This window comes from Antennarius striatus, chromosome 8, assembly GCF_040054535.1.
Source record: "Antennarius striatus isolate MH-2024 chromosome 8, ASM4005453v1, whole genome shotgun sequence".
Classification (NCBI taxonomy): domain Eukaryota; kingdom Metazoa; phylum Chordata; class Actinopteri; order Lophiiformes; family Antennariidae; genus Antennarius; species Antennarius striatus.
The window spans coordinates 16,108,199-16,135,873 of NC_090783.1; the positions used below are offsets into that span (position 1 = coordinate 16,108,199).

At 44.6% G+C, this 27,675-nt stretch overlaps 4 protein-coding genes across 5 annotated transcripts; 1 reads left to right on the top strand and 3 right to left on the bottom strand.

The window, feature by feature from the left end:
• Positions 1–754: 754 nt before the first annotated feature.
• On the top strand, positions 755–3,345 carry wfikkn1 (WAP, follistatin/kazal, immunoglobulin, kunitz and netrin domain containing 1). The gene is made up of 2 exons (XM_068321255.1): positions 755–1,200; positions 1,299–3,345. Exons 1-2 carry the CDS (start codon positions 931–933, stop codon positions 2,808–2,810), a joined length of 1,782 nt encoding a protein of 593 aa, XP_068177356.1. The 5' UTR covers positions 755–930; the 3' UTR covers positions 2,811–3,345.
• Positions 3,346–3,400: 55 nt separating this feature from the next.
• On the bottom strand, positions 3,401–5,257 carry mettl26 (methyltransferase like 26). The gene is made up of 6 exons (XM_068321258.1): positions 4,974–5,257; positions 4,666–4,828; positions 3,965–4,024; positions 3,787–3,854; positions 3,632–3,710; positions 3,401–3,549 (listed from the first exon to the last, which is right to left on the bottom strand). The coding sequence occupies exons 1-6, from the start codon at positions 5,165–5,167 to the stop codon at positions 3,493–3,495; spliced, it is 621 nt and encodes a 206-aa protein (XP_068177359.1). The 5' UTR covers positions 5,168–5,257; the 3' UTR covers positions 3,401–3,492.
• A 136-nt stretch (positions 5,258–5,393) lies between these two features.
• LOC137599966 (girdin-like) lies at positions 5,394–21,245 on the bottom strand. Of its 2 annotated transcripts, XM_068321253.1 has the most exons (29): positions 20,920–21,245; positions 20,747–20,838; positions 19,516–19,621; positions 18,490–18,559; positions 18,069–18,127; positions 17,909–17,992; positions 17,657–17,797; positions 17,348–17,526; positions 16,512–16,593; positions 15,796–15,954; positions 15,542–15,688; positions 15,301–15,445; positions 14,436–15,020; positions 14,143–14,348; positions 13,833–14,027; positions 13,039–13,163; positions 12,597–12,738; positions 12,304–12,474; positions 12,054–12,215; positions 11,650–11,927; positions 11,409–11,552; positions 11,123–11,309; positions 10,828–10,973; positions 10,612–10,704; positions 8,912–9,141; positions 8,292–8,372; positions 7,473–7,721; positions 7,295–7,360; positions 5,394–7,091 (listed from the first exon to the last, which is right to left on the bottom strand). In XM_068321253.1, exons 1-29 carry the CDS (start codon positions 20,980–20,982, stop codon positions 6,061–6,063), a joined length of 5,418 nt encoding a protein of 1,805 aa, XP_068177354.1. In that variant the 5' UTR covers positions 20,983–21,245; the 3' UTR covers positions 5,394–6,060. The 2 variants fall into 2 exon arrangements, with proteins under 2 accessions (XP_068177354.1, XP_068177355.1); XM_068321254.1 differs by lacking the exons at positions 17,909–17,992; positions 18,069–18,127; positions 18,490–18,559; ... (1 more) ...; positions 20,747–20,838; positions 20,920–21,245 and having other exon boundaries at positions 17,348–17,516; positions 17,657–17,762.
• Positions 21,246–22,273: 1,028 nt separating this feature from the next.
• On the bottom strand, positions 22,274–27,445 carry pld5 (phospholipase D family member 5). The gene is made up of 10 exons (XM_068321256.1): positions 27,387–27,445; positions 26,129–26,265; positions 25,839–26,022; positions 25,499–25,607; positions 25,248–25,375; positions 24,260–24,457; positions 23,563–23,714; positions 23,326–23,491; positions 23,133–23,223; positions 22,274–22,818 (listed from the first exon to the last, which is right to left on the bottom strand). The coding sequence occupies exons 1-10, from the start codon at positions 27,417–27,419 to the stop codon at positions 22,556–22,558; spliced, it is 1,461 nt and encodes a 486-aa protein (XP_068177357.1). The 5' UTR covers positions 27,420–27,445; the 3' UTR covers positions 22,274–22,555.
• Positions 27,446–27,675: the final 230 nt, after the last annotated feature.

Below are 27,675 nucleotides of genomic sequence, written 5' to 3' on the forward strand. Positions count from 1 at the left end.
GCACACCATTGAAAACGTGGCGCTTTAACGCTTTTCCACCTGACGGCATCTCCGCGCCCGTGTGAACGCAATGGACTCTGGTAAACTGACCGACGTCTAGACAAGAAGGACGTAAACAAGTTTTGCAGGACGCGTTACGACACGCCCCGTGTTTGGGTTTCACGTTTTCCGCCTTGCATTCCGTGCGACTTTTAACAGTTTTACGCAAGAAAACAAGGTTACGCGCATGTTGCCATTGCGTAAAAAACATCTGAAAGTATTGCTATTGTTGCAGGAGATGAAACGCTGACCGACAGCTCTCTACCTTACGTGCGATTGACACCTTTTTAAGTTCTGTCTGGCTCGTAGAACGCTGGATTTGTCACCGGAATTCCTAGGTCTCCGCGCGTAATGGTCGTTAGGACGGCTCGCCAGACGCCCCCCCCCGCGTCTTCTTTGATGTTGTTTTACAATGTTTGTGCAGTTGCTCAGCGCATGGTGCTGCTTCATCAGGGTTTCAGACACGGGAGGACCACGGGGGCGGTCAGAGGGCTGCCCTTTCCACCTCCATTCACACTCTGAAAGGCTGATGTTGTCTCTTTCTCTGTCATTGTGCGGTTTCGTTCGCTTATTTCGCAGCTCCGGGAAATCGATCTGAATGAGACTTTGCCCATAGCTGCATGTTTCGATTATCACGTCGATTATTTTCCTTCAAGCCTGTTGCATTTTAAACGCCAGTGGATTTAAAAAAATTTTTTTTTTTTTTTTGCTCAGTACATGCCCAGTGCATAGGAACTCGCCTAATTGTTTTGGGATTGCCGCAAATCTCGACTCCGCACTCAAGTCAATCGATTTCATGTTTGCGCACAACAACGGACGACCACAGTGCGCACATTGCGAATTTGAAAAACTAAATGGATTTATTCGGTGGGCGACTCATGCAAAACAACAATGATGTGTAAACTCCCTCTGCTAGTTCTGGATAATGGATGTATAAACGATAAACATTGGCACAGTGCCCCGATCTCATACAAACTATTACCCAGATGGATACGTGCGTATTTTTTGATGCTCGTAGTTTGCCAATTACCCCAGCTTTCTTCGTCCGCAAGTGTGACAGAATCTAAAGTGAAACACGAAGGATTTTGTCCCAACAAGCTGAATTCCAATCTGTGGGTTGACGCACAAAGCACCTGCGAGCGAGAGTGCAACGTCGATGAGGTGGTGTAGATTTCTATCCCCCCGTTACTGCTCCTTAAAGAATTATCTGTTGATTCCGTGTTTTCTTCATTTCATTTTGGTTGTGTCTGTCTGCGCAGGACTGTGCTGACTTTGAGAAATGCTGCACCAACGTGTGTGGCCTGAACAGCTGTGTGGCTGCACGTTTCTCTGATGGCACCCCTGCCCAACCAGATGGGCAGGGTGGGGGCAAAGGGGACGATTCCCCCACTGCCACCTGTGAAGGTTTCATATGCAGCCAGCAGGGGGCGGTGTGCGACATCTGGGACGGACAGCCCATCTGTAAATGTCAGGACCGGTGTGAGAAAGAACCCAACTTCACCTGCGCCTCAGATGGCCTCACCTACTTCAACCGCTGCTACATGGACGCGGAGGCCTGCATCCGAGGGGTGACTTTAAATGTGGTCACCTGCCGATTCTACCTGGCCGGGCCGCACACCAGTCCACTGCCTCAGGACACTACTGCTAACCCAACCCCAACATCTTCCCACGAAGACCCGATGCCCCCAACCTTGTACTCCAACCCTCACCACCAGTCCATCTACGTCGGAGGTACGGTCAGCTTCCACTGTGACGTTATTGGGTTTCCCAGACCTGACGTCACTTGGGAGAAACAGAACGAACGGCGTGAACGCCTAGTCATGAGGCCCGACCAGATGTACGGCAACGTGGTCATCACCAACATCGGACAGCTCGTCATTTACAACGCCCAGGTGTGGGATACAGGCATCTACACCTGCATTGCACGGAATTCCGTGGGAATTCTTCACGCCGACTACCCGCTGTCTGTCATCCGCCGGACTGATGATGATTTCTCTGAAGATCCTGAGATGCCGATGGGGCGGCCATTCTCCCCAGCAGACTGCCTGGCTGAAGTAGACCTGAGGGTGTGCAGCAGTGAGCGACACATGGACTGGTATTATGACACCAAGCTGGGCTCCTGCGTGGCCTTCAGTAACGGTGGGTGTGACGACAGCCGAAACAGGTTTGAAACTTACGAGGAGTGTAAGGCTTCCTGTCAGAGAGAAGGGATGGGCATCTGCTCCCTTCCTGCTGTTCAAGGCCCCTGTAAAGCCTGGGAGCCACGTTGGGCATGGAATCCCCTCATGAAAAAGTGCCAAGCGTTCGCCTATGGCGGCTGCCACGGGAACGCCAACAGCTTCCACACCAAGAAGGAATGCGAGGCCAACTGTCCTCAACCGAAAAAGAAACCATGTAGAACCTGTCGGGTCAAGGGGAAAATGGTCCCCAGCTTATGCCAGAGTGACTTTGCCATCGTGGGACGACTGACAGAGCTGGTGGAAGATCTTGACTCTGGACTGGCCCGCTTTAGCTTGGAAGAGGTCCTGAGAGATGAAAAAATGGGTTTGACTTTCTTTAATACCAAACACCTAGAAGTGACGATTGCCAAAATAGACTGGAGCTGTCCTTGTCCCAACATCACCATGGAGGAAAACCCTTTGCTGGTCATGGGCGTAGTACAGGACGGGATGGCCATCATACAATCCGACAGCTACGTGAGAGCCATAACCGAACGCAGACTCAAGAAGCTGCGTGATGTTGTGAAAAAAAAGGCCTGTGATGCATCGTAATAGTCCCCCAGACTCTACGATTAGCACTGAAGATAACCTCCGGGTTGCATCTATGAAAGGATATTTAACAGCAATTTTCTCAGGGGACAAAATGTGTTACCAAATACTGTATGTTAACGGTTATGTTATGTACATTCTCTATGGACAGGTTCTACATTCCAGAGGCGTTGTGACTCCATTAATATCTTTTCTGAAATGTTTTCATCAGGAGAAATATAGTCATTATTTTCTTGTCTTCTGAGGAATGAGATAGTTTCCAGAATAGCAGCCACAACAACTCACAGGAACACTCGGCTTGTGATGTTAATATAGACCGCAGCAGTGCATTATCTCTATAGTGTATTTCTATTTCATTATATTATGGTATTTTACTTCCTTATATATATGATATAGATATTTTATATAGGTTTTTCAAGATCTAGTGCACATTGTTTATTAAATTACTCTCTGAAAAGCACTTCTGCTATCCTGGTCATTTGCTTAAATAAAGAAAAGGTGATGGTATTGAAGTAAGCATACATAAACATGTAAATGAGCATTGTTCATTTTAATCACACATACCATACAGAAGAATATGTACTAGAATAAAATAGAATACATAATTTCAGTGTTTATTCAATATCAATTATGGAAAATTAGGCAATGTATCTGAGCTTCAAGAGGCAGTGGAGGCATTGCCTCCTCACACCAGACTCTCCCGTCTGAACAGAAGACACTTGTTGTTTGACGGCATCTCCGTCTACCAAAGAAAACATGTCAAATCGTGAATTGGAGAAGGGATAAAGATTTTTTTTTGGGTCTTCAATGTGATGTTTACTTACAATCTTCTCCAGGAATAAACCGCTTGCTTGTCCTAGAGATCTGAGGAGGGAGATATCCCTGAGTCCCCACTCTGGGTTCCTGGGAGATTAAATAATCCAGAGTTACCAGATTCGTCGTCACAGCAAGGAGTTCCATGAAGCATTGAAAACTTTACCTGCGTCGGAGGCTGAGGTCAAAGTCAACATTACTCTGAGGGGAGATCTGACCATTCACTGCATAGGGCTGCAGGTTATAAGAGAGTAAAGTTAAATTATATATACACACTTTAGTGTTTAGATCGGATCATATGTCATAAAGTACATAAATGTAGTTTGTGCACGTTTTTCACTTACACCATACATCAGCAGAACACCTCGTGGCTTCAGAACGGCTGCAGCCCCTCTGAATAAACCCTGGAAGACAATGATGATGTCATAAAAATAAATCATGAGATGAATTTACAAGGTATAAATATTACTGCTTAATTCAATCAAATCAAACGCATTACCGCCCCAGTTAACTAAAGTAAGCGCGCCGTATCGCTGACTGTTTTGTGACTCCTCATCTCTTATGACAATCATGCTACTCAATAATCACGCTACTCATTCACATCTAAAGCTGTGTGTAGCGCGAGCAGTATGCCATAACAGTTTGTTTGCATGACGAAAAAAAAAAAGAATGCTCGATTAAAAGTGCAATATGCTTCACAATCTTAATTTCTCCATGCCAACTTTGTTGATTCTTAAATATTTTCTTACTCTCAACTATGATGATGGCAGCGATGCAAAAATCTATTAAACAAAAAAACACCTGAGTGAATCCCTTCACAGGTGAAGAGGATCACTGGTGGCAGGTGATAACATCATGACAAAGGTCACCACTTTGTGTACCACATGACTGATTATGGGATGTTACCACACAGGCTCAGGGTCCAGGCATTGAGGGTTCCCCCTTTAGTTTTAAATACAGTCCTACTCTGTCTGAATAGGAGATATCTATCTTAATGGTTCTGGCTTCAACAACACCCGTCGCTGCGCTCAAACCGCGGCCCCACCTCCGTACAGGCCATCGGAGTGATGTGGACCATGTTGATGTTGACCACCAGGTCGAAGCTCTCGGGCTGGACCTCTTCCCAGCACTGGTGGGGCAGAGAAACATCCAGGTGGATGGGGGGCTTCACGTTGTGCAGCTGGTAGTGGGCTCTGTACGCTTCTATACTGAGAATGGAAACAAAAGACCAGCCAACAAAAACACACGTTTGATCATCCAGACTCCACCCGCCTACCCCCGTTCCGGTTCTATAAATAAACGACAAATGACATTTCTTTAGATTGGGATCGATCACTGTAAATAACCACGTACCTGTCTAAATACTGGTGATCAAACTCTGATGGCTGCCAAACTATGTTGTGGAGGGCCTGGGCAAAGCAGGCGACGTGCTGCCCGGTACCGGAGGAGATCTCCAGAGCCTGGAGGGGCTTCTTGGTGTTGACGCTCTCCTGGAGAACAGCCAGGATGGGCTCCTTGTTCCTGCCCGCAGCGGCGGCGTTCAGCATCCTGACACCCCGGTAGAAGCTGTCCCGTTAAAGCCGTCCGCTAGCCGACCCCACCGGAAGTCAGGAGATGTTTGTGTTACGTGGGAGGTGTGCAAGCGATCTTACTATGGTGACGCCACGACCCTTCCTACTCTCTCTCTCATTGGCGTTACCTGGAGATGACGTCACACACTGCTCCAATCGTATCACAGATATTCAACATTATTCCGCCTTCGCTGGTGGTTCAGAAAATCGTCGTTGCCAGAAGTTGAACTACATATCCCAGGATTCCACTCGACATTATGTTTTTCGCTGCCCTTTTTTTTTTTTTTTTTTTTTTTAAACCTTTTCTATATTTTTTCTTCATGGAACTTATGGTGACAAGAAACTTGTTTATTTTATCTCATGACACTTTTAAAAGAAAAAACAATGTTTAAACGCAAGCACATACACAAACACAGATTCTTTATTTAAAGGAAATGGCAGCCAGGTAAACATCAGTTGTAGAAAATGTATACTTTTCTCTAATATCAAATTTATATCTAACAGATGCAGCAATACGTTTGAAAATCTGTCCACATAGGAGTAAATAAATAAAAATATCAGGTGGGATATTTTTTTTTTTTTGGAAAACATAACAGGATTTAAAGTGTGGCAGAGGCTTACAAACCTATAACACCAATTTCATTTTTAATGGTCAAAATAGGAAATCTATCCACGCAGCACGTCACTGGGTTCCATTAACCAGCATTTGTGCAAAAAGAAGAGAATAAGAATAGAAGGAAAACTATAAATAGTCCCCATGTATATTAATGTGTTAGAAAATTTTAGACACTCAGGCGTGATACTTTTATGCAATTGGAAGCTTCTTGTTCTTCATGTCCAGCCCAGCTGTGTGTTCTGCATCCCGGCTATTAGTCATCTTTGATGCTATGCAGTGCTGGTGGTATTTTCAGATGAGACTTTTGGTTCTCAAGTGGACAGTTCTGCTCCAGGACTAGGTTAGTCAGAGCATCCGGACCTGTTGTGGTCGACGCCAGAGAATCACTGAAGATTGTGTTTGAGAAGACAGAGTTGAAAGCAAACGAGGGGTCAAAGAGAGACTCCTGCACAGGGGATTTGGGGTTTTCTGAGGCCACAACGACTGTGGGGTCTCTGGGTGGTTTGACTGGAGGAGTGCACTCAGGCTCGTTGTTATCGGTATTTGGGTCTGGCTGCTGCTGGGTCGCTGTTTCCTCCTCACTGTTGCTCCCTCCTAAAACCTGGGCAGAGGGCAGGGCAGTCTTAGCCATCACCCTGCAGTCGCTGTTTAAACTGGAACGTCGGGACGATCCCTCTGCTGTGGAAATGACGCTGCTGGCTCGGGGGAGATTTTTGGGTGACCTGGGCCCTTTCAGTTGCCCCTCTTTCTCTAAAGGTGTAGAGAAGCAGTTGAGGCAGCCAGACATTGAGGATGATTTACCCTGAACGTACAGCACTGCAATCGGGGGATAATGCAAGGCTTGAGTTGATTCACCTTTGCTGGAGCTTGATTTTGCAATAACTCCATTCAGCCCTGGGTTCATATTTACTGGGCCCCCTGATTCCAATGAATGCTGCGTCAGTTTGCCTCTTGATCCTCTTCGGAAGCTTTTCGTACCCCTTGCGAACCAGAAGTCTTCAGGGGAGCTGGAGTCTTTCTGTTTTGGTGTAAACTGGATTTCTGAGTTATGACTACTGGTGTTAAGCGTGGTAGAGGTCTTGTTTTCCTTGTTCTCCTTGTGCTGCTGCTTCAGCGTGTGCTGGGGAGTGGAAGTGTCACTTGGTTGTTGGTAGGAGGATGAGGAGCGACGTGATTGGAGCTGCCGGATCGGGCTGCTGCCATTTGACCACAGCTCGTTTTCCATGCTCACGTTGAACTCGCAGCTGCTCTCACTTTGAGCTCGGCTCTGGGCACCATTGAGGCCTGGGATGAGATTTACAATACAGTCACATTCTTGATAACCAGTAGGGGGCAGCAGAGTCTTTATGGGACAAATGTCTGTGGTCAGCAGAGATTAATGTAAAAGAAGGTCATGATTGCAATTTGATGGATTTAGTCTAATTCCTGAGCTGGTAATACATCTGTATGCTTTTGAATCCTCTAAACGGGCATCTGCAGGGCTTTACCATGATTCTGAAGCTCCTCGCTGTCCTCATATCCAGATGGCACGTTGCTCTCATGAGAATCTTTGTCTGTGGGGCATAAAATGAGAGACGAATGGTTATCGTTGACTGTCACTTCTGGAGAGCTATCTTCCCTATGCTCTTTTAAAACTTATCCTTGTGTCTCTAATGAATGATCTACCTGTCAGCCAAAGCTCAGAAACATCTGGAACAGTGTTGGTGGTGTCAGTGGATGTGGAGGTGGTGACGTTGTTAAATGGTGGAATGGTGGGATGATTGAGTATGGAAAAGATAGATGAGGTGAGGGATGAGGTCAGTGGGCTCCTTCTGTCCTCGTCCACATCGACCTCCGACCCCTCCAGCTGCTCTGAGCTGCCTGCCCACTGCTCATCCTGGGAAAGGGCTGATGGGTGTGCCAAGCTGCCCATGGCTGAATAGTTTGGGAAAAAACGGGATGGGAAAAGTGGGATGACAATGAGGGATGGGTGCAAACAGGGGAAACAATCGTGGCAATCAGGAGGTAATGCTTTTTCTGCTGAATGGAGAACATAGAAACAGGGATGGTTTCCTTCCACAGTCCATAATATAGTGTAGAATAATGGTTTTAAAAGGTTTCCCCAAACTACAGCAGAATGCTGCCAGGCCTGAGCTCAAGTAGCATCAGTGTCCTCCTGCAATGCAGTATTATTATTTTTTAACCTCTATTGATAAAATATCACAAAGGCAACTGGTACAGATGCCTAAAGGTGTAAGTAACATAACATCTAATAGTTTGATATTACTGCCATGAAATGAGGTTCTGAAGGACTAAATTCAACCCTTACATCCACAGGGAAGCATCCTTGTTGACAGTGAAGAATCCTATTCAATCTAGGGTTATTTTGCTGTTCTATTATATGGCAGGTTGTGAAAAAACATTTCACTGAGTCTTAGTGTTCTAGAGATAGCAGTGAAATGAAAGCCTGTAGTCAAGATGAGGGGATACGTCAGATTTTCTTACACATGGAACGTCGGAAGAGGGACTTGACTTTGTCTTTGTCCTTCAGTCGTTTCCTCATACGGGGAAACATTTTCATAGTGGCTATTTAACAGCAAATGGAGCCACAGGGGAGGAAGACAACGGGAAGGGCGAAAGCAGAAAAAGGGATGTGAGGAGAAAGAGTAGAGGGCACAGAGGGAAGGAAAACACAAGTGACAGTAAAAAGAAGGAATGAGAAATACATTGCCAACAGAGAAAGACAAGGAAAACATATTGAGGACTGTTGAGGAACATTCACACATCAGGAACCAATGATGTTTCTGACACACATGCAAACACTGACATGCCTGCATTACATATTTAATCGTTCTGAAGAGTTTTAGTGTGGGAATATAATTCCTTACGCGTAGAAAAGAAATTTAGAGAAAATAAACTTTTTTCACATCAAAAATTCATCTGTTGGAAGAAGTTGACTTTACAAAAGTGTTGGAACAGTTTAACAATTTGTTGATTTCAGGTTTTGTGCGTTCTCGAAAAATGTTGAAGGAATAGTTGAATCAAATTTTTAGAAGATGTCGGTTCTGGTTATGCAACCGTGATGAGAAAGGTGAATCTGAGGAATTCAGGACGGTGGTACTCACTGCTGTTCTGCTGGGGTGAGATGGCCTCACCTGCTGCTGCGGTGGAGGATGAGCCTCCATCAGCTCCACCCGAGCCGATGAAAGTGCTGTTGTCATGATTGAAGGGGAGTGGCTCAGCGCTCCCAAGGATCTGCGGCGAGTTCCTGGATGTGGACGGGCATTCAGGTCCATGTTCACGGATGCTGGGTTTAATGAGCTTCTTCAGTTTCACAGCAATCCAGTTTCCCTGTCTGCAGAAGGCGAAGGTGTATCAGAGAAAATGGAGAACCCAGAACACAGATGCAAATCTGGTGATCGATTTGGATTTATGGTTTGGAAAACAGCTGCTTTTGAAAAAATTTACACTTGAAACTTTAACATAATGTGGTGGCGAATAATGTATGGATATGTCACACCTGAAATACAGTAACAAATAGTTATACATATCCAGTGAAAACAGAAGGTCAAGTCAGTTTTAGCAGTAAGGACTTGAATGTGTAAAACCGGATAGACGGGATAAGGTTAGGGTGACATTGTTCCAGGGCTTGTTTTTTTGAGAAGAAAGATAAATGATTACCAAACAATAGAAATAAACTTGGGTGCTTTCCTAGAAAACCAATGTTCCTATTTTCCCAAGGAAAATACACACACAACCACATATGCGCACACACACACACACACACACACACACACACACACACACACACACACACACACACACACACACACACACACACACACACACACACACACACACACACACACACACACACACACACACACACACACACACACACACACACACAAGTAAATGTTCCTGTGAGGTATAAAAGAGTCACAGGATATGAGTTCAGTGCTGTTTCCCAACTGATCTGGTGTTAAGTATTGATGTACTGCGAATCAAAGTAAAGAATTCCCGTTTTGGCTGTCAACCATTCTTATGCTCCCGAGTCTTTATTTCAGTTATTGCTGAAATATAGCACTTTCACTACAATAACTCAGAATCAGAATCAGAATCAGAAATAAATCAGCAAACAAGTTGTTCGATAAGCGAATAAACCTTCATCTTCCTATTTCCAAGTCGGTCAAGAAAAAAACAACAGACCTAGAAAAACAAGGTAATGTGGGCTTTAAGCATTAAGCCCATGGATAAAAACCTCCTGCATCACAGAGATGGAGAATAATGCTCATTTCATTACAGACCACACTCAGAACAGACCATAATGATCACATAACTGTGTCTACAAAGAGATGTCACTGTGAAGTGACAGTTCAGCTGAACAAGTGCCTCTGTAGGAAGTGCTGAGGGTGAAAGCAGATATTTGACCCATCATTTATATATCACCATAGCAACAGTATAGTAGGAGACAAATGATGCAGTGGGTCTCCTTTAGAATAATCCGTTCCCAGGTATAAATGGGAGCCAATTTTTGGCTGGGTCAGGTTTCTGCCAGAAGCATCAATAGTACTTGACCGTTGATTGATGAACGCTGATGACTGAACGCTGAATATTGTGATGTTTGAAATTAACCATAGGTTGAGTTAACAGAGAAGCTTATTAGAAATGAACAGAATATTCAAGTAAAAGTTTGGCGTGTCGAACTCTTGATTAGAATGAAGCGCATCAACGCATCAATCACGTAAGTTCAATGGAAATCTCAATGACTTAGAGCTTGGCTTAGATTCTACAAGTATCATTAACAATTCTGTGGTCAGCTTACCTGCGAGGGAGCGATGGCTCATGGAACTTGTACTGATCCATTATCTTCTCCTCCAGCTTCTCCTTCTGCCGCCTTAAATTATGAAGCTTGTCACTGAACAGAAAAAGGCAGGGAAAAGATTGACTGTCAGAGTGATGGCTTGTCTGCTTTGGACGTCTGCTCTAGGATTTTGTGTCCTGGATCAGGTACATGTTGTACCCATGGTGTTTTTCTTACATATACTGTCTCTCTTCCACATGAAACAGGTCCTTGCTCTCCATGGTCTGTTCCAGCAGGGTCCGGTTCTGCAGCATCAGCGTCTCAATCTGGCCGAGCAGATGGCGACTTTCCTCCTCCAAGTTCCCCTTCAACTGCTTCAACAGCTGAACATCACACGTTATAATTAAACTGACGTAGCCCCTACTCTAAAGAGACTTATTTCAGGGGTGGACTGAGAATATTAAGTATTAAGATTAAGTTGTATTAACTAGTAGGCTGCTCCGCATCAGCTCAGCCTGCTGTGTGTCAGTACCTCACACTGGTTTGTGAGCTTCGTGGAGGTGATGTCCAGCTGCTGGAACTCCATCTTCAGCTTGGAGAAGTCCGCCTCCAGCCAGGTGTACTTGAGCTTGGCCTCATTTAACTGACTCTTCAGCTGCTTCTGATCCGTTGTCAATGACTCATTCTCGTTCAGGAGCTGACGGTACGTCTGGTTGAGCCTTTAAAGTAAATATGCATGGAGAAGTTTATCAATGTGCGGGTCTAACTGTACCTTGTTGGGTCTATGACCCAGTGAACTCATGCTGGCGCCTCCTCACCGGTCCTTCTCATCACGGAGCCTGCAGCATTCAGCAGCGGTAGATCTGTTCTGTTCTTTCTCCAGAGTCATCCTCATCTGCTCCCCCTTCAGGGCTTTTTCCAGTTCCTCCAGCCTGGTTCGCTGCTGCAACAAGCTATTGTACCTTGAACACACCACCAACACAGACATGAACCCAACAGAGATGTTCTAGCAATTCAGCCATAGAAGCCAAGTGTGTGACGGCCTCCTCGTTCCCCTACCTGTCCTGCAGTGTGCGATGCTCCAGCTCCAGCGTGCGATGTGCGTTTTTCAAACAGCCGTGCTTCCCCATTAGAGCCTCGTACTCCATGGCCTGGTGTTCGTGCAGCGCTACCATTCTCTCGTGATCTCGTAACAGCTGCTCGTAAATGCCGCGTAGCTCTTCTCGTTCCCGTATGGCGATGTCCCGTTCGTTCTCTGTCCCCGATTGCTGCTGCTGTAGCTGAGCATTCTGGGCCATGAGGGATGCGCTCTGCGAGTTCAGGGTGGATTTCTCCACCTTTAGAGGACAGGAAGCCAGTTTATGAGGGGACTCTAGAACATGCATGCATACTGATGCAGAGGCTTACAAACCTGCAGCAACAATGCATTGGCTGTTAAATGTGTAGCATGTGTTCTAGCGCACCTGCAGGTTAGCGTTGTGTTTCTGCAGGGTGGTGTTGTTCTCCTGCAGGGAAGCAGTCTGCCTCTGTAGAGCCAGGATCTGAGCTTGTTGGCTGTCAGACTGACTCTCAAGCTGCTTCAGCTGGCCTTGCATAGCCTGGCACTCCGCCTCTAGCGTTGCATTCTGGAAGAAGGAGATGGGAAGAGGAGATTTTAAGAAACAGAGATGTAGTTTTTTCTATCTTTCATCGTTCACATTTAACACCACTGACATTCCTCTCCACTTCAATGAGCCGGTCTTTGAGTCTCAGCAGTTCCTTGGTGGCCTCTTGGCTTTCCCACAGCCATTCGCTCATGGTCCTGCCAGTGTCTCTCGGTGGGGCGGGGCTTGTTGATGCCATCTCTTCCTGCCTCTGTTGAAAAGCCTCAAAGCTCATCTTGACCTGTGGACTCAAAGGGATCACACATTTAGGTCTGTGTAGACGCACAGGCTGTTAGGGTCATGTTTAATAACATGACCCTAACAGCCCCTCTTAGGAAAACAGAATTTCACAACATGACTTACCGTCTTGAGTTCTTGGCACAGCTGCTGGTTCCTGTTGATGGATTCCTGCAGACGAACCCCCAAAGCTGCAATCTTGTCCTCTTTAATTTGAAGAGATTGTTTCAGAGACGATTCCAGCTCCGACTCAAGCAACTTGAACCTGCTGCATATTGAAGACAGGACTTTTATGCAAACTGTGCCATCATTTATCATATTACCTAAAACTAAGTCTGTGTAGGTTCTCAGTTATCCAGGTCATGGTTATCCAAAGCTGTTTAAGTCAATCCACTGGACGTTAAGAACGTTCTTGAAAACGTTTTGTCTCTCATCCAAGAGACTTCTTCAGAACTGAAGAAGTCTCTTGTTGAAATGTCTTCAAAAACTTCCTTAACGTCCAGTGGATTTACTTAAAAGCTTTGGATACCTAGAAATACAGGATGGGATCCATGCAGTATGTCGGTACCTGCTCTCTGGGGCCTCTGGTTCATCCTGCTGTGTGCTCTCCGTGAGCTTCATTTCCATTTCATGGGTCATCCTCTCAAGTTCATTGTCTCTCTGCTGGATCTTCAACTTCTCATTCACCAGCTCCTAAAGATAAACGTTATACCCAGTTTACAACATTCTATCTTAAAGAATCACTATTAGTTAGTGTTGGGTCTAAATCTCGAACACTCACTCAAAAACTGTTCTAAGCTAGACCAGGGTCATCAGACAAAGGCACCCAGAGAGGTTTTAAAGTTTTACCAGCTGCAGCAGGGAGAGACACAGAAGAGGTGCACTTGACTTGGTGCAATTCAAAGTAGACTCTGACTCTGTCCCACCTGGCTGCTTAATTTTATTAAAAAATGGATAGAGCAGGGTTAGATAAAGACGCGCGCAGGCGTCGTAACAGTTTAGATCACACACAAGGTCAAGAACAATAAGATGCTTTTCTACATGTCGGGAGTTAACTTGTGGTTATCTATGTTGGAACATTCTAATCGTCATCAAGGTTGTAGCTGTCTGCAGTAGGTCATTAACTGGAACAGGATGTGTTTGTTAGTACATTCGGGTGCAGCACTTCTAAGGTAGATTATGACACTTTAGAAACACACATATACTTCATTTAAATTTTAGCTTATCTTACAGTTGGACATCCAGAATCGTCTTAACTTCACTGTTTAAGACAGGACAGTTTTGAATGTTCTGACGTTCGAGTGATTTTATCCAAACTGACATATCAGGATAATAATTCAGGTTAATAATTCAGTCCCCCACCTCTCTGAGAGTAGCCAGGGTCTTCTGGTTGATAGCAGCCTGCTTGGTGAGTTCCCTGTTATCTCCCTCGAGGCCTCTGACCCTCTCGGCAGTCTCCCTCAACCCGTCCACCTCCGTCACCAGAAAGCGCATCTCCTTTTCTAGAGTGGCCATGCAGACGTTGCTGCTGTCTAAGTTAGTTTCCTGAATTTCCGTCTGTAAGAATGAAAAGCAGAATAATAGTCAATTTCTTCAAAGATAAGTCTACTGAAGTCGATCTCACTTTTGCTTGCTGACTAAGCCCATGCCCTTTGAAAACGAGGTTATCTACCTGCTGGCGTAGACGTCGATTTTCTTTCTCTAGCTGCCTCTTCTCCTTCTCCAGGACTATGGTTTCCTGCTCTAGGCTTTTCTTCTCGGTCTCCATCTGTTCCAGGCGTCTTGCAGGGATACGAAGTTCCTCTAAAGTGGACTGCAAACCGTGATTCTCTGCCTCCAGCTCCTGAACCTCCGCCTCCAGGCGCAGAACTTTCCGGTCTAATGAGATAAAGGAAGAGGAGTAAATAAACATGCAAGTGCATGATTGCAGCAAACATTTGGTATTTCCTTGATCCACAGAATTACCAGCACTATCGAGGGAAATCTGTAGATGCTGTTTAACTGTGTCAAGGGCCCTGCATTTGGCCTCCAGCCGCTTTGTGTGCTTGCTGGCATAGGAGGAAGAATGTGTCATCAGGATGCTATCATGGTGGGGACTGCTGCTCTTGGACCCAATGGAGTGATCCTGTGGTTCCACAAAGCAATGAGGCTCGGTGGGATCTATGTCCTCCAGTCCAGACATCAGTTCTTTGAAACGATCCACATAGTCTCCATGCTCCAGATGTCCTTTCTCCTGAATATGAAGGTCCAGTTTGTCTTCAAGGAGTATCTTGTCTTGGATTTCCTTCGGCTCTCTTGCATGGAGCTCCACATGACAATTTGAATCTCCGTTCAGCATCTGCTGTGTTTCTCTGCATTGCTGGGGTTCATTACTGTGGCGTTTTGCATTTGAGCAGGAGTGTTGAAAAACGGCAGATTCGTCTGTTGATGACACCCGATCAGCAGCTCGGAGTTCCTCCAGGGTCCTTAAGAGACGTTGGTTCTCCTTCTCCAGCTTCAGCATCTGACTCAGGGTCCTCTCGCTCACCTCTTCACTCAGAGTCTGTTGACCTGCACACAAACACAGGATGGCAGTTGATTCAGGGCGTGCACATGTAATCCGCCATTTCTAATGCTTTTAAAATGTAATCCTAATTTATTTAAATCTTTTATTTATCTTTTGTCAATAAGATAACAATAAATTGTGCAAACTTAATAATTACACTATCAGTTATCTGCATGTGTGTGTTTACACGTAACCTAAGAACTTGTACGTTCTCATATAATTTGAGGATGGATTTTCCTTCTCCCATCTGGTAGGAACTACATCATCTTGGTCACCGGCTCTTACCCTGGGAGTTCTCAGCGGTCTTGGAGAGCTGCTCTAACTCCCAGCCCAGAAGCTGGGACTCCTCCATGCTCCTCCTCTGAGCCAAACAAAGAGACAGGTTGTCTTTCTGCAACTCCTCGATGCGCCTCCCGTCTGCCTCCCTGTCCTGCAGGGAAGACACAAACCATCAGCTGATGCACGGGGACAGATGATTCCAAAAGATGAGCTGTTGTGTTTAAATGTAATGTCGGAGATGTCTGACCTGTTCCATGTCATGGACCTGGGCTTTCAGCTGCAGGTTGTGCTTCTCTAGATGATGGATTTTATCCAAGCGCACCCTCCAGCCTGTTAACTGATCCTCCAGCACCTCTTTGGTCTCCTGTAGCACCCTGTTATCCTCCTTTAGCTCCTGAAACACAAACACACACATATACACTAGCTGTTATCTCCATATTTCCCTTTCATTTCAGACTATTCAATGATTTCTTGAATCCATGGGTATAAGATGTTCTGAACCTCCACTTTGATCTTGTAGAACTCCATTTTGTGCAGCTTGTCCCGGTAGCGCCCCACTTCGATCTCCAGCTTGTCCGCCTTAATGGCTCTCTCTCTCAGTGCATCCAGCTCGTCTCGGTAGGTCCGGGCGGCGCGGGCATCGACAAGCAGCTGGGCATTCTGGGAAAAGTTCCGACGGAGACATGATTATGAATCCAGCTGTGGAGGACTTACGAGCAATTATCAGTAATCCCATCGGATTTGGTGAAGACAAACTCTGAGCTTCAAAGAGTGAATATTTGACGCTTGTCAGGAGGTACGTTTGATACTGCGCAGAACCCTCAGACTCCCAGGCCTCTGGTAGAGGACCCGAGCTTGAGGATGACACACAGATACCACCCAACAAGGGTGAGAGGGACATTTTATATATATATATATATATATATATATATATATATATATATATATATATATATATATATATATATATATATATATATATATATATATATATATATATATATATATATATATATATATATATATATATATATATATATATATATATATATATATAAAGCTGCTCGGATCTCAGTTCACAAAGACAATACTCCCTTCAGACATAGTCATAAATTATTTAGTTGTATCTCTGAATCAGAGATCAGCTGATTAAATCTATAGGATTACTGTGTGTCACCGTGAGAAGGAGAGGAAATCGAGGTGTCTGTTCTTCAGACCTCCTGCTGAATCCTCTTCAGCTCTGCCTCCATGTTCTCCAGCTCGTGTCTGCAGTCCAGCATCTGCTCACTCTTCTCCTCCCTGGTGGTCAGAGACACGAGCACGAAGGGCAGTTACAGTCTCATATTTACAGTATGTATACGACCAGCAGATGCATGAAGGAAAAACTAAAGCTGGTCAGCATCTACAGATATTTCTTTAAAACAATGTGTGTAAGGTCAGGGTTGTTCATGACTGAAGAGTCTTTAAGTCTTGAAGTGACTGTGTGTTTGCTGAGAGGAAGCAGAACGTCAGCCTGATGACACCGGAATGGAGAGCAAATTCAAAACTGAAGTCTCAATCGCATCAGTGTGTGTGTGTGTGTGTGTGTGTGTGTGTGTGTGTGTGTGTGTGTATGTGTGTGCGTGTGTGTGTGTGTGCGTGTGTGTATGTGTGTGAGTCTGTGTGTGTGTGTGTGTAGCGCACGCTGTTTCCACTGAAATTCAGAGGTAATGTGGGTCAGTGGTAGAGTACAACCATAGATCCTGCCAAACAGGCAGTAATGTGGGGCAAAATCCCTCGGGCATGTCCCCCACCCCACCCTCTCCCTCTCAGTCTCTTTTGGCAGGTCCACAGAGGAAACACTAGCCTGTTTTCCAGCAGTCCTCCTGAAGACAAACTCCCACGACAGTAAAAGACAAAACTATATAAAGAGAATATTTTCCTCTTCTTTTGCTTGAGATAACTTTATTAAGGTAAATCTTATGTATAAGATTTAGAAATAGAGTAGGGTCCTTGATTATGTTTCCATACCTTGTAGATTATACTAGATGCATTTGCATCTGTTGGTACTTACAGCTCTTGTCGCAGTCGTCTGATCTTGGCCTTGGAGTCGGCCAGCTCCACTGCCAGGTGTTGCTGAGCCCCCGCCTGCTGCTGCTGCATGCTCGGAGAGAAGCCGACGGGATACAGGCTGGAGGGGCTACTACCCAAGCTGACCACACCTTCCTTTTCCTGCATTAGCTCTGCTAAAGTCTTACACAAAGACATTAAATGTGCCACATCTTCATCCACATTTCAAACTCAAAATATCCTGCAGTTTCACATGACGTGTATTTAATCCATATGTGTTAAACAGAACAGATGAAGACAGACTCAAACGTACCTCCTGACAAGCGTCTCTCTGCTCCAGCGCATGTCGCAGATGTGAGGCCATGTTCCGCGCCATGACCTCCAGCTCATCTGGGTTCACCTCACCGGACTCCAGCCACTGAAGATCCAGCATGTTCTCCTCACTGTGGGTCAGCTGGAGCATACAACATGGATGGTGAAGACATAGAAAATAAGAAATATACACGTGTATGTGTGTGTGTGTCCCAGACACGAACACACAACAATTCTTTTCACAGTCAGGTACCTCCTGAATATGTGCAGCTATGGCAGCTTTGGTTTCAAAGTCCAGCGTCTGGATCCTCTGGATGTGCTCCTCTTTCTTCTCACACTGGACAGAGAAACGTTAAAGGATGTAGATCTTTCATGTGTTCAGGCCCAGATTTTCACAATGTTGTTATTTTTACCTGGACGGCGCATCCTAAGAGCAGCAGCAGAATTTTTTGTATTTCCTCCAGACTTTGCTCTGCAGGAAGCAAATCAGAAAGTGTGTTATCTAAAATAAAATCAATCAGACTGACGCAGCAGGAGGGGAGTGGGGGTGGGGGGTTGTCATGGATTGAAATAGAATCGTTGGTGAATTTGGGTCAACACTTGCTAAGGCCTCCCAATCACAAGCCAGTGAGGTTATCAGACTGAATTAAAAATGACTCGCAAATATTGAAAGTAGCTGAAAACGCTTTTATGGATAATCTAATCTAATTTATGGTGAATCAATGCAGTGCTTATTGAGTATCAGCGAACAGAGGAATCAGGCTGTCTAACGCATACTGACTTTGCATATCCAAGGAGAGCGGACTTCTCCTAGCGTCCTGTCAAAGAGCTTACCACAGTAAGGAGTCCTGCCAAGCTGCAACACGTTTGGCAGAGGAATCAGGATTAATTGTCTCAGATTATCCTGGGAAGAAAAAGGGAAATGGAGGGAAAAATGGTGAGATGGGTCGAAAAAGGGGCAGATAAGCATGTTTTAGGCCGAACTGGAACAACGCTTCTAAAGGTCGAGGCAAAGTGTTGAAAGGACAGCGACGTATGCAGAACCAGAACACAGCAGCGAGGACAGAACGGATGACGGGTTTCAAAATGTTTGATTCTGCCTGCTATGGCAGCGGTTTGTGATAATGTGTGTGTGTGTGTGTGTGTGTGTGTGTGTGTGTGTTTGTGTGTGAGGGAAGGGTGGTGTAACAGTGATCGTATCTCCTAATGAGTGCAGTTCAGGAAACTATTACTAACTCCCATTTACAGGAACAGCCACAGTTGACTGACTGATTTGATCTTAGCAATCTTAGCCTTTTTCTTCTTTTTTTTTTTTTTACATTTTCCAGTGGCTGCTGCTACGACACTTCAACCGCCAAGTCTTCCATCATCCCCTTCTTCCTGATCTTATATGTGATTATAGAATCTGGAGCAGAGCGCCAGTCACTAGTCTTTAAAGGTATTAGAAAACTATGTTGACGGATTCAAGACCTTACAGTTGATTTAAACTAGAACTTGTTTGTCATGAGACACAGAGACCCCCAGTGTGTTGTGATGACTCAGATATTCATGGTCCCCAGATCAGGTACACAAACTACTCTGGTAATCCCTGACCTTTAATCTAGAGCCACCATGAGGTTCACGTTTGAAGGCTAGCTGATCAAGCTAACATCCTAAAGATGTGAGAGGCTGAAACACCCGTCTGTCTGTTTGTCTGTCTGGCCCATCCATCCATCCATCCATCCATCCATCCATCCATCCATCCATCAGGTCTGTACATGGTGGATATTTAGGACAAGCATCTTAGGCAGAACCAACTGTTGTCCGTCCAGGACAACCAGTCAGGACGGATGGGGCTGATGTGAGATGAACCCGACTCACCAAATAGTAGGTCCTGATTTGCTGGACGAGGAATCTCAGGTTCTGGATCCTCTGACTCTTATCCTTGATCACTTTGTTTGCACCCGGAGGCATCACTGAGGGATTTCTGGCAACATCAAGACATTTTATTTGACAGCTGTTCTCTTTACAGATAAATACAGGGCTGCCTGTGGAACGGACTGAAGGGAAGCTCTGGCTGGTACCAGTCTTGGCCCTAGGATCAACATGAAAACATTTGATGATCCTTTTCATTCCTAACTTGAGTCTGGTGATGTGATTTCCCTCCAGACTACAAACTGGGTTTTTCACACATGTTGGCTGAATTCTCAGGCCGTTGTGGGGTCGCATTTGAGCTTTGAATTTTGAATAAAGGAATCATTTGCATCACATCTTCTACCCTGCTTGTGTTGTTTATCCAGTTTCTGTCCCTCGTCATCTCTGCCATCTGTGTCCCGATGCCACCACACACCAGGAATAAGGCCCTAATCCCAGGGGGTCGACCAGTCCAGGAGATTATCCCGCCTCTGTTCCTCCCCTTGAAGCTGCATTGTTTTGCATTTGGAGCTGGTTATTGTGACTTTGGAGGATAAGTGGGATGAATGGATACTGTAGGCTCATGAAGGCTGGACAGCGTTTATTAGGTTATCATTTTTTTTAGCCCTTCTGTTTGGTACTCATTTGTCGTTTCATCCTGAATAACAGGCTAAAATAAATGTTAGCTTTCAGGGGTTAGACCTGCTGTAAAATGCCATAAACTGGTGCTAGTCAAGGGTGAAGATAATGCCCTGGAACATAAGGCAACCAAATCATAATCTCTTAAGTAGCATCTTGACCACATCAATGATTTTCCTCATGACTTGAGACAAGTGGACCATTTAGTCTTTTCTCCTACGTGTTTGCAACTTTCAGGCTGATTCCAACCTTTTTTTTTGTGGAGGAATTGACTTTTAAATAAAGAGGAAGTTGCACTGAAAGATGACAAAAATACCCTGTATTTCCAGAGAGAAGAAAAACCAGTAGCCTTGATGTTTTAAAAATGTGATGCTTTAGCTGTAGATGGCATGAGGGGGAAAATGTTCCATTTATAAGGTCGCATTCTAGTCATTTAAAATATTCAACTGTTTACATTTCATCCAAAAATTTTCCATTTAAACTTCACAGTTTTAATGACTTACTGATGGATGCTACATCAAATCTAGTGTTCTAGTGTATTCAATACTCATTGACTTACATTTGCATCATGATGTCATTCAGAATGACGCCATCAATGAGTTCAGAAAAGTCCAGGTGCATTCCCCCATCATGTGGAACGAATGTCTTCACCTAAAACAGCAAAGATAATCAAGGATGAGAGGTTTCATGTCTCCAGTCTGTCAGGCAGTGAAACGGCCCTTCATTACGCACCCAAGTGACGAGTGGGCTCAACATGAACTGCTCCACGCAGGGCAGGAACACTCCACTTTCCATCGTTATCAAGGGTGGATGTGATCGGTTTCAGCAGAATATCCGAGTTCTTTCAACAGGAAAAGACCTGAAACCGGCTGGCAACTACATTTTCTTCAGAAGTTATCCGGTCCGCCGGATGCGCATCATCCATCCATCAGATGTAGGCGCTGCGGGTGAGATGATGCGGTTTGACTGACGGTCCTCCGGCAGCATCCGAGAGTTTAAAGACCTGCGGTCCTAACCAGAGTTTGTCCGGCGACACCACACGACCACATCTTCCTCGGTCCTCTGCTGCAAAGGCATCTGGCGTCAGCGTTCCCCCCCACCCCCAACCCCGACATCCACCCCCTGCCCAGCGAATCCTCCAACCCCTAATCCTCCCTCTCCGACATGTAGTCTGATATGATTTTACAAACAAGCAAACTGAAAGTAATAAACGATCAATTCAAGGTTGCACATCAGAACTTCATATATTTAAATAAATATATATTAAAAATATTGTACAGAAACCTTGAAATCTACAGTGCCAAACTTTGACTGCGACCTGAAGTGGTGCAATGGCGCCACCCTGTGTCAGAAACTGGAACTACACGTGTAGAAAGACGCACAGCACAGTAAAACGTGAAACTCTCCTGTATAATTTATTTAATTCTATAAATAATGAGAAATGACCGTTTTAATGTTAACATTCATGTTCTGTTTGATTTTTACAGTGGTAAAAAAGTGAAGAAACAGTCAGAGCCACGCAACACAATATAAATGCCATAAAGAGGAAAAATTATTCAGTAACTATAGCCCTCCTTATGTTTCATTCTTTGTTAGTGGCTCTATTCAGTTGTATTAATTAATTAATTTAATAAATGTATGTATTTATTTATTTTTGAACTGTCTCACGTCACGTTCATTTTTTAGGGTGGTCTTTACGCCATATAATCAAGCAGGAAATGAAAGTACGAGGTGTCTCTAGCGCCACAGGGTGGACAAAAATCACCTTCACTGCTGTATTCAGCTTTGAAGAACTGACCAACAACAATCACTAATTTTTTTTTTAATATGAACAGATAATTCTTTCCAGTCCATGATGAACAGCTGTTGTGGCATCTGTAAAGGTACTTCATGAACCAGTCTTTGACAGAGAAGACACCCAAAAGCATTAGAACGTGTAAAAATACAAGTGTAACAAGATAAAGAGCAGTAAAATTGTATATCTTCATTGAATGCTAAATGTGCTTTTCTAGGATGAGTTGGTTTGCATTTATTCCTAGATTTAAATAAGTTTCACATGGAGTACATTTTTATGGTACAGTATATGATTTTATAACTTGAACATTGCTTGTCCGAATCAGCATTTCCAATCGGAATATTGCTTCCAGGTTTCATGCAGCGTGGCATGCTCATATAACAGTCAGCAAATCATACGATTGAGTCAAGTCATTATCTCAATTTAACCTTTTTCACACCTACAGTGTGACGTTTAAGTTAAATTCTACCAGAATAGATTACATTCTCATATTGTGTAAATATCACATGTAGTTTAGTGTACTCAGCCTGGGCTAATAAGGCTTAAGGGTATATGTATAAAGACTGCTTGTGCTTATAAAGACGAGGATTTATTCCACTGGATTTCTTTCCTGGTCTCCATATGAATTTCCACTTGCTGTGGGTCTCTGAGTTTGCCTCGTTGATCTTTGTTTCCTTGGAGATTCTTGGCGTAACCTGACATCCAGTCTCTTTCAAAAGCAGCCTTCACGTGATCGAGGATAGTTACTCCTCTGTCTTGGAGGCTATTTTTCATCTTGACCACCAGTCCAACTCCTGCATTAATGGTAAAGTCGCTCCCAACCCAGTCATGGTTACCTGTAGACAAACAGCAAGCACACTGTCTCTGTAAAGGAGGCCATTTTAGTGATGGAGCCTGAGCTAACAGGCACTTAAAAGCTGTTAAGGGAATTTATTCATCTTAAACTCGAGACGATGGTGGGATTATAGCCACTAAAGTAGTAATATTTAGAAAGTAAAGAAGTACTCTTTAGAAAAAGAGGCGTCTTGGCTTCACGCTGAAGATTTGATTAGAAGATTAATACCAGTCTCTTAGAATGATATTGATCTTCTAGCTGAAGGTTTCTCTAAATGTTTCCTGGTACCCAAGTGAAATATGACACTTTGCTTACCGATGTAGACAGAATTGTCAGTCACCACATACTTGTTGTGGTTGAGTCCATATTGATCATCCTCCCGTTGCTCCTTGTGACTAAAAAACCTCTGCAAAAAAAATAAATAAAATAAAAGCAACATTTATGCAAAATCAGAGGGCAGAAGTTCCCTCATCCTTTCAACGTGAGGATATCGTGTTCGTTCACGCACCACCTCCATGGAACAGTTGACCAACTCCATGCAGAGAGACTTGAGGGAGGTGACGAAGTTGAAGGTGAGGGGATGAGTCTTCTTCCAGAAGCTGATCAGCAGGTGGACTTTGATTCTTCTAAGTACAACCGCCTCCCGGATCACCTCATCGATCAGGGACCAGTACCTAATGTCATGAGACACTTAAAAAAAATTCATCACATTTTCTGCAGTCACCGGACCATTTCTACCACAAACCTTGTAACTTTTGTTCCTCTGACACTCCTGTTCACCAGAGGGAGGTAGTCCGTCACAGATATGAAGACGAATGTCTTTGCACTCTGGATGACTTGATAGATGGCGTCGACATCTCTGGTGCGATCTTTAGTGCAGAAGAGTTCTGGAGAGGTCTGAGGAAAGGAGGAATCACTCAGATGGGTGGGCAAAAATAAGATTTTTATTACACGTAAATGTTTACTTTGCATCTTTTAGTTTACATCCCACTGAAATGCTACTTTGGTTTGGCAGCTTTTTGGATAGATGCCTTTCCTATATGGCAGATTCAGTGTGAGAAAGGCCATCTGTCCATGTATCACTGACGGTGACGTACAAGTGAAGGTCGGAGTAACCCGTCGTGTCGACGTCGTGACTTCTAGGCAGATAAATGTCTTAAGTGTAACTAATAAGAGTTTCGGTGCTCAGAGGGTAACAAGAGTCATTACTGTCAAATCAGGCCGAGGTGCTGATGGATTCAGACTCAAAGCGCTCCTCAGCATGATACGAACATGATTAATCACCCCGTGTGAGTCTGATGTTTGTAGACATGTGGCCCAGGAAATTGTTTCCTGAAGAGAATATAAACCGATCTAAGAACTGATTAACACTGTGTGTAGTTTATAAAGTTAATCTCTATACGAAGGTGCAGTAAATCCATCGACACAAAGTTGTTTCTCACAGACACGTAAGCCGAGGCCTGGCTGGTGCCGAGCTGCAGGTCCAGGGCGCCGTGCCTCCCGTAGAGGGCTGTGACTCTCTTGGACCAGATAGAGGGGATGTAGTCCTTCTCATGGAGCTGCCAGTAGAAGGAGAAGACCCGATGGAGGTCCAGAGCCAGACAGCTGCAGTTATACACCAGCACCCCCAGTTCTTTCCTCTGTGGGGGGTCAGATAGAGGCAACCAGGAGGAGTGGGAATGAAGCAGCGTGAATGGTGGTGGGCTTTTAGGAATAAAAACTATTAATGAACAGAAATGTGTTTTGTGTTTCTTCCTTTACTAGCCTTTAGTCATCTTGTCTATATAGATGTGTGTGCGCACACCACACACACACACACACACACACGCACGCACGCACGCACGCACGCACGCACGCACGCACACACACACACACCCACACACACACACACACACACACACACACACACACACACACACACACACACACACACACACACACACACACACACACATCTATACATTCGTCCAGTCCTTCCTTCCCCCTGGCTCTCTGGTTAATTACATCGAGACGTCGTTCTATCCCAGGATGGCGCTTAACTTCAGCATGAAAAGTGCTCGGCAAACACTTTAAGTGGTCGAACACTGAACCTCCATCGTCCCTCTGTTGTGAAATACTAAATACAAATTAGAATCCTACTTGTGTTTCTAGACAGACAGCAATCTTGAAGTGTCCCTGGTTCCCATGTGGACTTTGCAGCCGCTGCTTTCATAGAACTCCTAACTCTGACCGGCTACATCCAATCAGGACCTCTTAGATTTTAGCCCGCTGTGTGGCTGTGAGGATGATCATTTCATTTAACTTGTGAATGTCCAGCTTTCATTTCCAAGAGACAAACCCCTTTGAGGCAGTTTGAATTGCAAACCCGAAAGCCGAGGCCCGTTCATCACCAGTTTTGATTCCCCTCATGCTGCTGATGCTGGTTGTTACCTTTGCCAGCGACCTCCAGTCCATAGCAGCACTCCCGATGTAAATGTGCTTCCGATCCACGATCCAGAATGAGGAATGCAGTCCTCCTCTGGTCAGAGCCGTCATATTCACAAAATGAACCTCTGCATCTGGAATGTCAGGTGATGCAGAGATGGACAGGAAAAAATTAACGGACTAGCAATCTACATTCCGGTTGCTACGGTGGCATCAACGGTCGCTTTCGATGAGATGGATGTATGGCTGCTACTCACTATGTGATGCCAAGGTCTTCAGTTCATTAGAGTTCGTCAGACTGCTGGCAATCTTCAGTTTAACCCCACGAGATTTCAGGCTGAGCAGTTTCTGGAACAAGAGTTGACCCTGAAGAACAGAGAGATGCTATTTACTTAAAAATAACTGCATTTCCTTCGACGGGACAGCTAAAGGCAGTTAGTTCCTGTTTTAGGTATATATATATATATAGACGAAGGTGCAGTAAATGCAATTCACATATATATATGTACAGTGTATATATATATATATATATATATACACAGTATATATACACACGTATATATAGACACACACAGACAGCTTGGCATGGTTTTGTACCTGTTTGGCGGTACTTGGCATCGCTTCTTGATCCCAGGGGTTTAGGGCCCAGACAGGAGACACCACCTCGATCGAGTGCTTTGCCCGATTCAACAGTGTGTGGAAGCCGACAGAGAGAGGGAGATGGTGCCTGCCATTCATGGGGAGGTAGAGGTCATCTGGAAGGTTTTCCACCAGCCTGATGCTGAAAGTAACACTGGAGCATTAAAGGGGAACTCAATAATTTCACACACCAAAGCCTGTTTCTTCTTCTTCGTCTTCTGTCACGCGACACTCGTAGAACATCTTACCTGCAGTCTTTGCTGCAGTTTTCCTCCGTGATGCCATCCTCATTGTCCCCCCAGATGTTTACCGATGAAAAGATCAGCACCACTAGTACAGCAAAGCAGCAGAAAAGGGCAAAGATGGCGATGCACTTCTGCTGGTTCTGGAAGAGGAGAAGCAGAAAAGTTTAGCAGCACTGCTCAACTGAACGCCATTGATGATTTGTAAAAATTCATGATCGATACAGTGAAATGTCAAACGGGATGTAGAGGAATTAAAAAAACCTCATGGGAGAGAAATTCTTATCTTCACAAATGTCTCTTCTTGCCACAGAACAGAGAACGAATGAAGTGGAACTCTCTCCATCTGAAGGCAAATTGATGCTCAATAAAGTTCAGCTATGAGGAATATTACACAGCTCTGGTTCATGCCTTTTCTGCACACCGCCTGTTTTGCCGTTCAAGTAAATCCCAGGTGAAAGAGATTTTATGACCTCTGTGCCAGATCCAGACGCCCAAATGTTGCATATATTGCAGGCAATATTAAAGAACTCTATATCAGTGTGCATGTATGTGTGCAGTGTACATAATACAGTATATACTGGCCAGAGGTCAGAAGGGTGCAGCCTTATTGCTCCACTCTAGTTGTGATTTCCACTGTTTTAAAAGTGCTCTCAGGCATTTCTGTTTTGCTTACGACTGCATTTCCACCATCCCCGCTCTGTTTGTCTTTGTCTGTTCTGTGGTTGTCATCACATCTCATTACATATTCTCTTTTGTGGTGTTTGATCAACCACATAAATCACATCCCACTGATGGGATGCTACACCTTTTATTTTAAATCTGAATATTAAGCCTCTGAGCTCAGATTGAGATCACAATTGACTAAAGGAATAAAAATTTTTTTTGACAATTCTTGTTAATTGCTGTATTTGTTTCATTCATCTATCAATCAAAAGTAGCAGATATCAGCTAGAATTGGCTTCTCATGCATTCATTCTTCTTTTCTTGCCCTTTTGGGAAAATATGACCCAAGATTTTCTGACTTCTTCCAGCCTAGAGGAGAATCTTTGAAGACCCAAACCTGAAGCAGCTGCTACTGATGACAGATTTAGGATGATTCCAGTGATTAGAATTAATTTAAAACTTCATTCAAATGAATCAATGAATTAATAGTTCAATAGAGGGTGGTCAAATCCATCAACGCACCAGAATCTCTGTGTCTAATATCTTGCACCGGTTAGATGCAGAGGGAAATCAGCAGAGCTGAAGGCAGTAAAATCACCTTCAAGGGCTCCTGTGTGTTCCGTCCCGCCATCAGAGCAGCACTCCTTTAAACTTCCCCGACACACAAAAAACAGCAGCTCAGCCTTGCATCCTTCTCCATCTGTCCGTCAGTCTCTCATCTTCATCAACCGCTCCTCCGTCCGTCCATCTCTGATGTCTTCACACTGTCTTCAGTCTGCTGACTCCTCTATTCAGCGAAGTACGAGAGTGAGGCTCAGCTGCTGGTCTGTCCCATGTCCTGACATGGTACCTCCAGACTGTGTGTGTGTGCGTGCGTGTGTGTGTGT

Bases quoted from the DNA above. Each gene is read 5' to 3' on its own strand.
- wfikkn1 (XM_068321255.1), top strand. From the start codon at position 931: ATGATGTGTAAACTCCCTCTGCTAGTTCTGGATAATGGATGTATAAAC. The intron at 1,201-1,298 runs GTGGTGTAGATT...CTGTCTGCGCAG, and splicing joins GAGAGTGCAACGTCGATGAG to GACTGTGCTGACTTTGAGAA.
- mettl26 (XM_068321258.1), bottom strand. From the start codon at position 5,167: ATGCTGAACGCCGCCGCTGCGGGCAGGAACAAGGAGCCCATCCTGGCT. The intron at 4,829-4,973 runs GTACGTGGTTAT...TTCCATTCTCAG, and splicing joins GATCACCAGTATTTAGACAG to TATAGAAGCGTACAGAGCCC. The intron at 4,025-4,665 runs GTGGGGCCGCGG...ATTGTCTTCCAG, and splicing joins CTCCGATGGCCTGTACGGAG to GGTTTATTCAGAGGGGCTGC.
- LOC137599966 (XM_068321253.1), bottom strand. From the start codon at position 20,982: ATGGAAAGTGGAGTGTTCCTGCCCTGCGTGGAGCAGTTCATGTTGAGC. The intron at 15,021-15,300 runs GTAAGAGCCGGT...GTTTGTGTGCAG, and splicing joins GACCGCTGAGAACTCCCAGG to GTCAACAGACTCTGAGTGAA. The intron at 12,475-12,596 runs GTAAGTCATGTT...TTGAGTCCACAG, and splicing joins TGTGCCAAGAACTCAAGACG to GTCAAGATGAGCTTTGAGGC.
- pld5 (XM_068321256.1), bottom strand. From the start codon at position 27,419: ATGGCGGGACGGAACACACAGGAGCCCTTGAAG. The intron at 26,266-27,386 runs GTGATTTTACTG...CTCCTCTTCCAG, and splicing joins ACACACAGGAGCCCTTGAAG to AACCAGCAGAAGTGCATCGC. The intron at 23,224-23,325 runs GTGCGTGAACGA...TTTTTTTTGCAG, and splicing joins TCAACTGTTCCATGGAGGTG to AGGTTTTTTAGTCACAAGGA.